This window comes from Phytophthora parasitica (genome assembly GCF_000247585.1).
Source record: "Phytophthora parasitica INRA-310 unplaced genomic scaffold supercont2.4, whole genome shotgun sequence".
In the NCBI taxonomy this organism is placed as follows: Eukaryota; Oomycota; class Peronosporomycetes; order Peronosporales; family Peronosporaceae; genus Phytophthora; species Phytophthora nicotianae.
The window spans coordinates 1,615,609-1,630,319 of record NW_008648990.1 but is presented as its reverse complement, the minus strand read 5'-3'; the positions used below and the strand labels follow the sequence as shown (position 1 = coordinate 1,630,319).

Below are 14,711 nucleotides of genomic sequence, written 5' to 3'. Positions count from 1 at the left end.
CAGTAGATTTACAGAATACAGATGAAGGGCAGTCGCTACAATCTAGAGTATCCCCACCGTTACAGTTTTGGCCTTACTTGGAATAAAAAAAACATTCTCACGCCACAAAGGTTTTGATTCAAAAATATGCCACTCACTAGTAAGCACCCTGATCGTTAGATACATGTGCTCCACGCATCAACGTATCGTCAGTAGTCATGAGATTACGAGGTATTACCGTCGATAAATGTAACACGTTCGCCATGTGCAACGATGTATTGCCAAAGCCACGTTGCTCTCTCCAGCTGAAAAAATTGTGGCGATTGATGGATGGCTGTCAAACCTGATTGGTACACCAGATATCAGATAAACTACGAATATTACACGAAAATTACGCGTAATTCTAACACGTGCTTAACTGTAATCTTCGCCAGCCTTCACGAATAATATAAATAATCAAAAGGTTAGCGGTTTCAAAAGCCAATAAATAGAGAACGGAGATGCATCCATGTCGTGTTGGGGCTAGGTCTCAAAAACCAAGGGGTTGCAACGTCGTCACAATCCCGCTCTGGACTGGATATAAAATCCAGAAAAGTAGATTTTGCACAGACTAAGGTTTCAAAATATTGGGAGCATACCTTGCGTCGCAAGGTTTATGGGAAGCTGTTCCACTGAAACCTTTGAATGCTTTTGGGCAATTTCAAGAGTTTACATGGGAACGGAAAGGGAGACTTGCAGAAACTCTCTAATATCACAAGACGTTGCTATAACGAGAGCACATCGAGGGCAGTGTGGAGGGCTGAGGAGCTAAGAATTCAGACGACGCCACCAGATCAACTACACCAGTGGCCAACATGTACCAGTCGCTCGCGATGATCATCTACCAACCCCCGTACGGCGCAATCAAGGATTCGGCTCCGAGTGAATAGCGCTGTGACAGCAAGGCTTCGAGGCAATGAACGAGGATGACAATGGAGGAGAGCAGACGCCTGCCGCCATAACTGGATTAGTCGGACTTTGGTTCAATTTCCCACAAGCAACTGGTGAAACGGCGACGGCAGTACGACGGCAGTACGTGCAGCAGCTAGTAAGTGGAGAGATGGTAAAATTTCGGATGGAGTGTTGCAAATCCATGTAATTTTAAACCAATAGAATCGTAGCCTGATGTAAAAGACACGCAATATTAAGTTTACGCCAAATCAGAATAATCTAGCCATCTGTACTCAATATTTGGTGTGGCTGGCCACTGCCATGCCAATGGCGAGCGACCACCACGTCACACACACTATCATTAATAATATCCCAAGCCCTCCATTCATCATCTTGTAACTCTTATTTTACGATGCATTCTAGATCATGGGCCATCGTAAAACGCCGTACCATGAACCTGCCTTTGGTAGTGAGTATGTTAGAGATCTTGCAAATCATAGGAGCCCAACACGTGCTCCCGCGCGATATTTGCCACACACCCGAAAGAAACTTGATAAACCATCCACTGAATTCCTGCCTTTTTTGCTTCTCTGTTTCGATGTTATCACTGAGTGGTGTATGTATTTTCACGATACAGTAGGGAAGGGCGTTTTGAAGGGATCACGTGTGGATCGACGAGCGCGCCAGGTGGACACGGGTGAAAAGAACAACGAGGCGAAGACGGCGAATATCTTGTAAAGGGCCAAGGACGGCGAGTACAGAAGGTGTTAGTGAGCAAAGTGTTACCACACACACGTCAGTGTGTAGTAGGTGCATGTGGTGAACGGCAATTGGGTCGGTGTATGAAGTGGCGGTCAATGAGACGGAAGATGGGTACAAGGGCAAGACGTCATCGGTTGACAGGACCGGTTAAAGCGCGGATGGCTAGTGAACGATCCTGCTGGAAGGTCGCTACAGCCGCACTATCGCAACTGGCGAAGAAGAAAGTCTAGTGGAAAGAGCGGTCAATGTGAGATTTGCGCCGACGAGGCCACTGCCGAATGCGTGAGCAAGGGCAGTGAACTGTGAAGCAATCCGTCACCAGAAGGGCGCTATTGCTGGTCTGGTGATAGCGTAGAAGACAGACAACCTAACACAAAGTCAATAAGCCGAAGTTGCCACTCGAGTGCCTTAGAGTCAATAAGGACAGAACTGTGAAATCGTCGCTACTTTTCGATCAGAGTAGGAAGAGAGTATCGATCTTGCCCAAAAAGCGCACCGCTTATAATATCCACACCCAGTACTCGTTTTGGTGGAAGATAGGCAGAGATACCGGGGCGCAAATACCCTAACAGCGCTACTGGCAAGGTTTCTCAATCAATCATTCCGGTAGAAAGTTTCCTACCGGAAACAATGTCCAAAGGTTCTAGTTCCAGTTATAGCGTGTTTTGAAAATCGTCGACAGGTTCTTGTTTTATGTTGCGGGTTGTGGCGTTTTGTGGCGTGGGGTGGTTTTTAATGAGAACAACCGCGTGTTTCCTCACTACTTTGGTTGTCTATGAGAACTTGGACTCAAACCTTAACTATGACGGGGTCAGACAGCACCTTGCGCTGAGGAAGCAGGCTTCCAAGAGTATACAAACTGTAAGTGAACCACAGTTCAGGTGTCACTGGTCGGAGGGAGCGAAGTATTCAGTTAGGGGTACGTTTAAAACTGAATGGATTTATAGGTAAGCTTAGCTTGGTTTCTACTACAAAGTATAAGTCACCTATAGTAAAACTATGTAGATATGCAATGACTGGCTTCTGGTACCATGTACCAGGTATTACAAGAGTGACAGGCCACTCTTCATGTAACTTCGGTACGCTTGTGTTCGTACTCCATTACAATAATTGTCATTTTCGCGTAGTTGAGACCTACCCTTGATCTTTAATAAGAACTACATTTTTGTGGAACATAATTGTACTCACAGCCTACAAGAGTTCTGGAGGGTCAAGCTGGGTGTGTATCCCGTAGGCAGTTACACAGTGTTTTCATGTGTAGTACCTGTAGCACCACAGCTTTCTGGGATGTTCTCGCTTTTGCGAAAGTCCTCTCGTTCGGGATGGATGGCCGAATCATTATTGAAATGCTTAGGCTTAGCAACAACGAGCCACCAACAAACGATGGATGCTCTAAACCCCTCAGACTACGCCTGAACCAGCACGGCAAGCAAGGGTGGCCTCAACAGTGATACCGCCAGTACGGCCACTACTCCAGAACGAATACAACAGCAAGGGCAGCTTGGACAGCGGTAAGGCCAGCTTCAACGACACGAGCGGCTTCTACAGCGACAGCTCCAGCAACTTACAGACCCAACGCACTTGCACCAGCGCGGCCGGCAATGGAGGCTACTGATGTGACAAGGGGTGGCAGAAGCGGCCCAATTTGAAGCATTAAATGAGGAACGATCAAACTTTTACGAAAAGAGATACTATACCGTATATACAAGCAATACACTACCGGCTTTCCCAGCATACTAGACATAGGCGCTCCAAAGTAAAGTAGTGTTCTGTTCAATTTGAGGTGAAGCCTGACGTTTGTACACCCACCGAGTAGAACAAACAGATATTAGGTTGTAATAATAAAAAGACAGAAAAAAACGTCATGATAACTGGAGCAAGATATCTGCATTTAAGGGGTATATACCAGAAACGTATTGACCACGCAAAATGCGTCACTACCAGGCCAACTTCTCTTGTTAGTTTTCGAGAGTTCATGTAACCATCGCTAAGTACGATTATTTATCCTGATTCCATGATGAGCTTCTCGTTAAAAAAACAACGGAGGATGAAGAGATCGTGACTAATACGATGTCTTTGCTTCGATTCAATCGAAGCGAACGTTTACCAGAGTGATCTCAATGGCGTCAGTAGTACTCAGGTTGGTTGCCCCAAGAACGTTCCCAGACCCGCCAAAACTGTATTTTTGGCAGTCTCATGCTCAAAGGGAAGCCACCCCATCAGAATGCAACGCGTGTATAGTGATGTAAACGCGCGGAGCTGCAGAGTCTTACCATGACTACCAGACACTTGATCTCATACTCTCTAGCCAGACAAGAGTAGTCTGCGTTGGAAACCCTTAGTAAAGCGCAATGCGCAAACGCAAGTCAACACCTCTAGTCTTCGCGACCCGAATGCTACTGACGAAAAAGGCGACACTTCAACGATTGGAGGACCAAAGCTCCGGGCGATCTTGGCTCACCAAGTCGAAGTGGACAAGAATTTACGCCGCATTCTGCACAAACGTTCCCTATTACAGGGAATGGACTTTGTTTTCGGGAACGAACCCACATCGAGGTACTCGTTCACTGCGTTTGAGAACAACAAGTCGATCATAGATCACTTGGAACAGAAAGTGGCACAGCTTTACTTGGACTCGGAAACCGTGTTTCAAAGCGGACCACCGCCTTCTATCAGCTGCAGTATGCAGATGAAATACATCGAAGCTTTCGGCATGACAGCGGAGGCCCTGTCAACGACACCCGTACCGTGTTCGATGGAGGTGGCCGCTGATATTTGCTGGAAGGACTTGAGTATTCCTCGTCCTTGTCCGGAGAAATGGGCACGTTGTATGAAAAGCAGGCAACCGCATTCGCACGAGAAGAATTGGATCCTCGCGCTGCAGTGCCAGTCGTACGTGAAACAAGTCAAGGGCGTTCAGTTCCTGCGAAAGTACATTGAACCGAATCGTATCGTGATTATCAAGGCGGACATGATGACGCTCAATAACGAAGGACTGCAGTTTCGTGACCAGACGTGGACTATCATCTCTCGTGCTCAGACTAAACCGAACGCTGCTGTGGTGCGAGTGTGTGAGCAAATGTTCTTGGACCGAGAAGCCAGTGAAATAGCAACCTCACGTCCGGAAGATATTGACTATGCGCAGAATGTAGTGCTTAAGAATTTGAACTGGAAGCTGAGGGAGCACACCACACACCTACAGGACCAGCTGATTGAGGAGACGCAAAACTTTGGGATGGTACCGGCAGCGTAGAGAGGCTTAAGAGCACAGTGTAGCTGCAAAATGCAGTATAGTTCACTGCAGCACTTAGATTTACTTGATAATCTCTCCACGAACGCGGTCTTGGTGTAGACGATTTAACCTATTACGGCGTGGACTCTGAAAAAGTAACCCGCTACGTACTTTGTAATTTTTGCAACATTTCTTCGACGGTATTGTCATGTAAGATTTCGCGCAATAATTATATATGTATTGAAGAGTTGAACTTATAATTGTATGTATTGGAGGGTAGCATTTTTTTTTCGAAAACATTTACAATGGGACGAATACAGGATCAAATGAGAACTTGACAAGGAGCATTGGATCCACGCTAGCTCTGACACGTGTTTCAGAGAACAAAGCAGATCTTGTTACTTCAGCAAAAAAGAAAAAAAGACAAATCGAACAGACTTTGCCAAATTGCGGAGACTACATCCAGGTACGATACTTCTCGTAAAAAAGTAAATTTCCCTTGACGCTGAACTACTATCAGTACGTAGCCAATTTCAGCGAGTTCGTATATTGCCGTCGGGCGTAATTCTAGCGTTGCTGAACACGATCGAGGTATCCTCGAGAGTATCCAACTTTTCCATCAATACTGGTACCATGTCCACGTTGTGTTGGAGGCTAATGAGTTGTTCATCCTCCAAATCCCAAGTGAAACGAACTCAGCTCGGGAAAACGAAATGTTGGTCTCTTAATTGCGCAGCAATTTGGGCGGATCGACTTCCTTCTCTAGCAGAAAAGAGATGCGGAAACACAATCTGCATTGTCAGTGCTGAAATCGTGAAGCTGGTGGTGGAAAAGGCGATGAACGAGCGCTCCGCAGTCCTCTTCACCTGCTTTAACTCCATCCTTACAGCTGGAAACCACTGCGTGAAGAGATACCAGTTCGTCACCAGTGTATCAACGCCGCTTGAGGTGTTACTCAAAACATCAGGAGCCATCGTTGCATATAGAAAGCTCAGGTCCTTCGAATTGATAACATCACTATCGATGATACCACACCGAAAGATACGAAAGTACTCGGCAACAACGACCCAGACCGTTAAAGTTCGAGGTGACCAGAGTATGTATCGATCACGGTAGTGCTTGAGTTGAGTAATTTGTGCACTCAATTGTCGATTCGAATTCTCGAGCTGTTCTTGGTATTTTCGCTTGCGCTCTCGATATCGTAGACTATAATCACGGTTGGTGAGCGTGGTGGTGAAATGTTGTTTCATCTCCGTCTTCTTCGTCTGTCCTTGAGATGACCGTTGCCACTTAGCGTCTCTAACATATTGGACGCAGGTAGCTCTCGACGCTTGCTTCAAACTATTTGAGTTTCTGCCGTTTGGGGTTCTGTGCTTTATGTCGATGTTATTGTACGTACGAAGCGGTACGTGCGGTTGTGTCTGATCCTGGCTGGTGGCATCGATAGTTGGGTACATACAAGACCAGAACGGTTGATTCACGATGACTTTGTCGCTTAGTACATGGACGCTAGGAGGTTGGATTGTGGTCTGCATGATCCGTTTGTCAAGTAAAAGGCGCGAAACGAAGAAAATATTTGTAAGAATGGAGTAGATTCCCGCAGCAAATTGAGTATTGTTGCCATACATCGTTCATGAGTTCATGCCCAGTTATCTTGGACCTTTGGCACAGAGTAATACGGTAAAACAAGGTGCTTAGGTGTTTACGATAAACTTTAGTGACGGGTTTTGTGTTGCTAGCCTTTTGTCAATGAATGGAAAGGCGCGAGGCTAATAGCAATGTTTGATGACGTGGTTATTTTTATCAATTCTATCATAAAATATAAAAATTGATAAAAATAACTACGTCATCAAACCTTGCTGACATACAACATTCATGACCTGCAACTAATGGTCTGGCTGGCTATGGTGGATCCGTGGCATTTAGCATGCGTAAATTATGATACAGAGACACGTTTCAGTACTATAAACAATTTGTCAACCTTACTTCCTCCGTCCGGAATATAATAGGGGCATATATTTAAACCATGTCCGCAAGTGAATGCAAGATTACATTATTAGGGTTCTCACAATGCTTTCACAAGCAATTTCTTAAGAATGCCAAAGAATAATTCACTGTCCAGAAATGTTAACCGTTGCAACTTGTAACGTGCGATTCTACAATGCTATTCCATAACAGATATCTTCTCCAATCATAAGGATCGATCCACGCGGTAATTGTGGACGAATCAGCAATCAAATCCATTCAGCAATGATCTTCCCATTACGCACCACACGAGTAGAGCATGGGAGAGTGATTTTCATTCTACAAGAATGACTATTTTGACCAATAACGTCGCGCCCTTTGCTATTAAATGATTCTACAAGTGCTAAGTGAGAACCCTAATTTAGCAATACCTTTTCATTGCGACAATATATGCCCATTCAATGCTGTTGTTGCTAGTGACCGTTGCTGACCAGGCACTAAGACATTTTAAGCGCTGTATGTAGCTGGGTCAAAGAAGGCTCGCAAGTCTCACATCTCTACAAGGTTTTAGACCGGGATCAATATGAAGGAGACGATGACTTTTCTACTTCGACTTGAAAATTCCGTAGTAATGGGAGTAATTTAGACTGATCAGTTTCGTGTTAAAAGCCGACTAATGTAATGAATATGTGTCTACGAAGAGCGAGGCAATTTATCGAGCTGATACTATGTACTGAATTATCAAGTCGCGAGCAAGAAAAAGCGAGAATTTAAAAAAAACAAAGGGTTGGGTAATATGTTCCGTCCATCCATGACAACGACTACACTACACAGGCTTTGTGTTAGTCCGCAGAGGTTCTCTAGATCTCAGTGGCACACGTGCAAGACACTTTGAGCGCAACGGAAGCAAAATTGTATGGAGTTGGCCAAATCCTTGTGGAAATCTCCGACCACGTCATTTAAGATGGTAGGATTTTAGACCAATCGTCACTTTGCATAAAAAAATATAATAGACCAATATTCACATTGTATTATTAAGAAAAGTATATGCAGTGAATATTGGTCTATAGGTTATCATCAATTCCTTTCCATTTTTATCCTTTTCTAACCCGAGTTAGTCGTATCATCAGGCTCCGCGTTTTTTTTTGGCGTACTCAGATAGTAAATAACTAAAGGACGGTTTAGATACTGTATGGACCAAGAGAATGTTATTTTCTCCACTTCTATAATTTTAATACTTAAGTAAATAGTTTGAATCCAAAAAAAAATTGAATTTCAAATATGTCAGATCTTCTTGGAGCACACGTCAGCAACTGTTGTACCTAGCTACTGTTTACTGGAGACGTGAGATTCAGATAACTAAGTAAACAACCTACAAGTGTGCTCCTACCGCTTGTAAGGCACTCGTCAATGAGCTCATTGGCAATTCCGCGATGGGTTTAATAGTGACTGGAGACGATATGCTTAGACTGGACGAGGCCTTGGCATTCATTGCGTTCTGTGACGAGAGAATTCATGATCCTGTCTCCGCAGATAATCTGCATGGAACGCGAGCGTCTATCTTGCTGGAAGAAATTGACGATCTACTAGACCCAGAAGTCCAAGGATCAGTATCCGCTGAGTCAATCAAGACCTCTTCCACGAGTCATAATTTGAGTTTAATAGGGATACCATCAGTAACGCCTGCAAGGCAGAAGAAGCGAGTCCGAAGTGCGGGGAGTTCTTCAGCTGTGCTGCAACGCCGCAAAAAAGCTGAGATCGAAAGTCTGCGCGAGGAATCGAAGACCCTGGAAACATATCTATCTCACTTGAGAAGAACGGGAGGACCAGAAAAGGCAATGGCGATAACGAACGGCGATGAGTTGCGGTCAGAATGGCAACGCCACGCTTTCATTCAGTATCAACAACGGTACGCGTCTGAACAAACCAATCGACACCTGAAGGAATTGCTGAGCAAGCAACAGAGGCTCTCAAGGAAGCTACGACGCAATTTGTTCAAACGAAACGCGCTAGACGTGAGTATTTGGTTCTACGATTTTGTTGTAATTATTACAGCTCACTAGTTTGTGTTGCTGTGCTACAAAGGGAATCGAATTTGTGCGGACACTCGAATCGCCCACCTTCGATGAAGCCCCTTTCATTGTCAAGGGCTCGAATGTGCTGATGAGGCAACTGGAAGACGAAGTCAATAACATCTATTGCGATTTCAATCGAATCTGCCAACCTGTTGAAGACCGTAGCAGTTCTGAGGTGACGTATGGTGAAAAGTGTAAGGCCAACATCATGGAATTTACGACCACGACGCCTTTGAGCTGGCCCATGACATCTGCATTCACTCATGTGTGGAATATGCTCGAGAGCAGTTTGGTAGGTAGCTGGTCAACCTTCATGAGCATTAGAACCAAGCGAGGTATGACCATATTGTGGTGGTGTACAAACTTTAGGATCGAAGTCGCAATCCCAACACACTGGAGAGAAGGGTCAATCTTACGATTCCAATCGGCAATGGTACATCCTGCCATTTCCACAAGCTTCACTTCCTGCACAAATACGAGGAAGAAGACCGTATTATTGTCATTTGGTCCGATCTCATGCAGATGACGACAAGGACTGTCAAGTTACGTTCGCTCGCCTATGTTGTCTTCACTCCGTCCAAGAACGATCCATCACAAGCGTGTATCATTCACACATTTCTTTAACTCTATGTTGAACCCAGCGAAGATATCGTGTCCCAGCAGGATATACGATTTGGACGAGAAGTGCTATTGGGTGCTTTTGCTAGACTCATGCGCACGTTCTGGCAAGACCAACAGAACCGATTGCTAGAGGTAACATCTCGCTCTCATATGTAGGCGTTAAAAACAGTGTAAAGGTGAATGCTAAATGAAGTGCCATGCTTTGCCGTTACTTTGTTGTTTTTTAACATGACAAAGTCAGCGCGAAATGCTACATACTTTGTCAATGTCATAACTCCGTTCATCGATCTCCATCGAGACGATAGGTGAGGTAAGCTGGTAAGCGTGAAATGACACATAGCTCAGTGCAGTCACACGGTTCACATGTGTTTGATTACAGCCGACATTTCGACGTCGACATTGTCAACAAGAACTCCAACCTGTTTTTCATTTTTTTTTACGTTTTCTGAATTTGTTCGGATGCTGCAAAAATTTACACGTTGTATTATATGATGCAGAAAGTGTGTGAAGATTTGCTGAAGCATCGTGATTTGCTAGTTGAAAACTATATGATGTAGAAAGCACCTGTCAACAACGTCACGACAGCGATGCTGGTGATGAGCTCTAGTAGAAATACGTCAACTAACTTAGATTCTTGGGGCATCTCCACCGGCATTTGCATAAAACTAAACGCTAATAGTGTCCAAACAAAAAATATATAATCGGCAGGATGCTTTGCTCGCAGCGCGAAAACGTGCGGGATTCTGATCAAATATGCCTAAGTCTTTTCCATTTCTGGTCATGCATATGTGTATGAGCAAAGTTCTCCTGTATGATTTTTGTTAAACTATTTACGTTTATTTTTACGTAAATGCCGGTCGAAATGCCCGAATACCTTGACATTATCGACATGAGTATGTCTGGTCTGCTCCTGGAAATACTACACGTGTATGGTCTTCGCTTGCACAAGGGCCCGAGATCGTATCACATAATGTATAGTAGAACCATCAAAATTTATATCTATTACATTATTAATGGAATTTTACGTCACAGATACCACATCTTCGTGGAGTCCGCCTCTGCAACTGCTGTATCTACCTACTGTTTACTGAAGACTCGCGGTCCAGAAAACCATGTAAACAACCTTGTCGTCAGAACTGGGCTCCCAACGTTTTTATATTTTTTAAGTAATAATACACGAGATATGCAAATTTGAAGATATAGCGTCATTAAACGTTTGACGAACATCACGTCTTCCCACCTGGACAAAAAAACTGGGAGCCCCGTCACCAAATAATATCGTAAACACCTAGCCACCTGTTCATTCCACACTACTATGTGGATAACAGCTTACGGACCACTCAGGTACTCGGCAACAAAACCCTGAGCAAGTTTGCGGCCATTAATTCAATTTTCAATTTGCTGCTGGTGCTCACTTCACCATTTCAAGTATCTCCTCGTTTCGCCCCTTTTGCTTGACAAACGGATCATGCAGACCACAATCCAACCTCCTAGCGTCCATGTACTAAGCGACAAAGTCATCGTGAATCAACCGTTCTGGTCTTGTATGTACCCAACTATCGATGCCACCAGCCAGGATCAGACACAACCGCACGTACCGCTTCGTACGTACAATAACATCGACATAAAGCACAGAACCCCAAACGGCAGAAACTCAAATAGTTTGAAGCAAGCGTCGAGAGCTACCTGCGTCCAATATGTTAGAGACGCTAAGTGGCAACGGTCATCTCAAGGACAGACGAAGAAGACGGAGATGAAACAACATTTCACCACCACGCTCACCAACCGTGATTATAGTCTACGATATCGAGAGCGCAAGCGAAAATACCAAGAACAGCTCGAGAATTCGAATCGACAATTGAGTGCACAAATTACTCAACTCAAGCACTACCGTGATCGATACATACTCTGGTCACCTCGAACTTTAACGGTCTGGGTCGTTGTTGCCGAGTACTTTCGTATCTTTCGGTGTGGTATCATCGATAGTGATGTTATCAATTCGAAGGACCTGAGCTTTCTATATGCAACGATGGCTCCTGATGTTTTGAGTAACACCTCAAGCGGCGTTGATACACTGGTGACGAACTGGTATCTCTTCACGCAGTGGTTTCCAGCTGTAAGGATGGAGTTAAAGCAGGTGAAGAGGACTGCGGAGCGCTCGTTCATCGCCTTTTCCACCACCAGCTTCACGATTTCAGCACTGACAATGCAGATTGTGTTTCCGCATCTCTTTTCTGCTAGAGAAGGAAGTCGATCCGCCCAAATTGCTGCGCAATTAAGAGACCAACATTTCGTTTTCCCGAGCTGAGTTCGTTTCACTTGGGATTTGGAGGATGAACAACTCATTAGCCTCCAACACAACGTGGACATGGTACCAGTATTGATGGAAAAGTTGGATACTCTCGAGGATATCTCGATAGTGTTCAGCAACGCTAGAATTACACCCGACGGCAATATTCGAACTCGCTAAAATAGGATACGTGCTGCTAATAGTTCAGAATAGCTTGGTATCATAACGTGTTGTTGTTGTTTTTTGTTTTTAAAAAAGGGTTGCATCTGGAGGGTTACCTCGCAATTTGTCCAAGTCGATTCGACATAATGTGCGAAAAGGTAACATAACCTGTAGTATATTTTAGAGTCTACCGTGGATGATACTTTCGTTTATAGTTCAAATATGAGCCTATGTTCGTACCCTCTTCGCATCATTGTTGTTGCTACCCACCGATTTATATATTCGACAAATTGATTTTCGACGGAGCGATTTGGCTGCGCACATCGTGTTGAGGTAGCATGAATCTATACCAGTTATGTAGAAACAAAACGCATTGTTATGTAAAGGCCTTAATCAATTCGAAAGGCCCTTACTATTCTGTTTAGTAAAGGTTAGATTAAAGTTAATCAATCAGGCGGTATGGGTTCAAATAAATAATTCGAGGCTTAGTGTTGTTAGAAGGAGAAAAAAAATCCTGGTGCAACTCGAAATCACCTGTCACAGCTACTTTGTCAAATTCGAATCGCCCGGCAACCGAGTAAGATTATCGATATAAAAAAGAGTCTACGTTCACTTTTTGTTTTAGTTGAATTTCCAATAAGGAGAAACCAGTACTATCAATGTTGTTTGCACTCATGTTATTATGAACCACTACTGCGAGCTAATGCATGTAATAGTAGTATAGCTGAAATCTGCACCATCGCACAAGTTACACTCGCGTGTAAGCATTGCACAGATAAACATTAACCCTCTCTAGTCCGGAGTGCTGTATAATGCAGTTTATAATTTTTCTTATGCTACACAAGAGCCATTTCGACTTGGGTTTTGTAAAGATCGAACTGATCTTGCCAGAGGGTATACAAAACGTGAGATATAAAATCTCATCTAGTGATTTCAATACCTAAAGGTATCAGTATGGGGGAACAGAATGTCACCATTATTTTTATAAGAAATAATGCAATTTGACAGTTTTTCATTAATTTTGGCAGGCAAGCGCTGTCAGTTAATCGCCAAATTCTTTCTCTTTCGAGATTTTGCGAGGAACCAAGACAACAGAGATCACGAAGGAAAAGCACGTCCATGACGCCGACGTCACACCACGAGACCTGTCCTTCCGGTCTGTCTGGTAAGAGCTCGAGGCTCAAGGATGGACGTATAAGCGCCCACCAAGGCGCAGGCCGTACGACTGATACCGCTATATCCGTCCCTGCTGCGCGTGAAAGAGTCGATTACTTCTTGGTGACGAAGGGGTGCTTGCGTTTTACGCGAACAGTACACTATTATAATAATATTGTTATTAAAGCTGTGCATATATGCTGCTTATGTAGTAGTGCGTACTTGAACGGGAACTCTTCAACCGGTGTACCGTCAGTTTGACTGTAGTGCTCCAACTTTTTCCACTTTGATTGCGGCGCCGCAGCAGTGTCGATCAAATTAGTGGGCGGTGATTCTGGATCGGAGGACGAAGTGGCGGTCGACGATGCTTCTGCCGATTCAGCGGATGATGCAAGTGACTATGAATTTGGTAAGCTGCATATTTGTGCTGTAAGTTATGTTGCATCTTGGGCTGCATGTAAAGAAGCATATAAATTCGTATTTTATGTTATATTAATTAATTTGTTTTAGTAACTGACAGTGCTGTAGTTTATCTCTGTAGTTGTAATTGAAGGTGAGGAAGGGGAATACGGATGGATGTGCGCTTTACTGGGATCGTCTTGTAGACGTGGACGACTCTCTCAACAACGTTGTAGAAGGAGCTGATGATGCGGATTGTAGTTCCATGGAATCTGGAGACGATACCGAGAAAGACGACCTGGATACCGGTGAAGACATTGGCGGCTGGCGCGAGGGCCCTTATGGGTCTAAGAATGTGAACGAACCTGAGGATACGGAAACTGATATAGCAGATGTTATGCATTTTGCCACACGCTTCCTTAATAGTTATCATAACGAAGATCAAGTTCTTGCTGAAGCGCAGTGTGATACGTGAAATGAATTTGACACGTTGGGATGATGTGGAAGATCCTGATACGTGCAACAACATGATGAAATCATACGAGCCCGTGGACAACACGCAAAGCCACCCATACCTTCGGCAGGGATATTCAGGTCCCACCGCGGAAGCTCTACGGAATCCCGACTACCCATTCGCGCTCATTTTTTTTCCTTCATGCCAGTACCGTTGTGGCAGCACATTGCTGTGCATTCCGGGCAGGAAATGTTGCCGCTACGCGTGGAAGAGCGGTGCAAAGTCTACAGCTAGAAACGATAATTCACTCCCAAACTCCCGAAGTTTGAAACGCGTATTATATGGCCTGAATTGCTAGCACTGCACAAATTCTGTCGTTATATTGGTTTGCTTATTGCATGCCCGATCTCACGGAATTGTGAGAAGCTTGTCCACCGCTGGAAGAGGACCGACGAAAGCGAGATACCACGCAGCACATTTGGAACCGTGCTGCGTTCCGATCGGTCCATGGATATTTCGTGAAATATACACTGCAATCCCAACGGAGACCCAAGAGCAGCGACAGACAAAGCATGAAAGATTCAAAAGTTGTGGAGGTGCTCTAGAAGACTTTCAAATCTGGGTATGTGCCACTGTCGCACTTGGCTATCAATGAAACAGTGTTACCAAGCCGCTCGTCGTTCAACA

The 14,711-nt window shown here is 44.4% G+C and overlaps 4 protein-coding genes across 4 annotated transcripts; all 4 read left to right on the top strand.

Moving 5' to 3' along the window:
- The first annotated feature begins 1,325 nt into the window (after positions 1-1,325).
- On the top strand, positions 1,326-2,157 carry PPTG_21304 (hypothetical protein). Its single transcript, XM_008896557.1, has one exon. The coding sequence runs from the start codon at positions 1,336-1,338 to the stop codon at positions 1,645-1,647; it is 312 nt and encodes a 103-aa protein (XP_008894805.1). The 5' UTR covers positions 1,326-1,335; the 3' UTR covers positions 1,648-2,157.
- Positions 2,158-3,895: 1,738 nt separating this feature from the next.
- On the top strand, positions 3,896-4,924 carry PPTG_03453 (hypothetical protein; the record flags this gene model as incomplete). The annotated part of the gene is made up of 2 exons (XM_008896131.1): positions 3,896-3,916; positions 3,980-4,924. The coding sequence occupies 2 exons, from the start codon at positions 3,896-3,898 to the stop codon at positions 4,922-4,924; spliced, it is 966 nt and encodes a 321-aa protein (XP_008894379.1).
- A 3,377-nt stretch (positions 4,925-8,301) lies between these two features.
- PPTG_03452 (hypothetical protein) lies at positions 8,302-9,567 on the top strand (the record flags this gene model as incomplete). The annotated part of the gene is made up of 3 exons (XM_008896130.1): positions 8,302-8,883; positions 8,954-9,235; positions 9,313-9,567. 3 exons carry the CDS (start codon positions 8,302-8,304, stop codon positions 9,565-9,567), a joined length of 1,119 nt encoding a protein of 372 aa, XP_008894378.1.
- A 3,568-nt stretch (positions 9,568-13,135) lies between these two features.
- Positions 13,136-14,045, top strand: PPTG_03451 (hypothetical protein; the record flags this gene model as incomplete). Its single annotated transcript, XM_008896129.1, has 5 exons — positions 13,136-13,327; positions 13,387-13,417; positions 13,476-13,580; positions 13,713-13,724; positions 13,777-14,045. The coding sequence occupies 5 exons, from the start codon at positions 13,136-13,138 to the stop codon at positions 14,043-14,045; spliced, it is 609 nt and encodes a 202-aa protein (XP_008894377.1).
- Between the last annotated feature and the right edge of the window lie 666 nt (positions 14,046-14,711).

Excerpts from the sequence above, each read along its gene's own strand:
- PPTG_21304 (XM_008896557.1), top strand. The coding sequence starts at position 1,336 with ATGGGCCATCGTAAAACGCCGTACCATGAACCTGCCTTTGGTAGTGAG.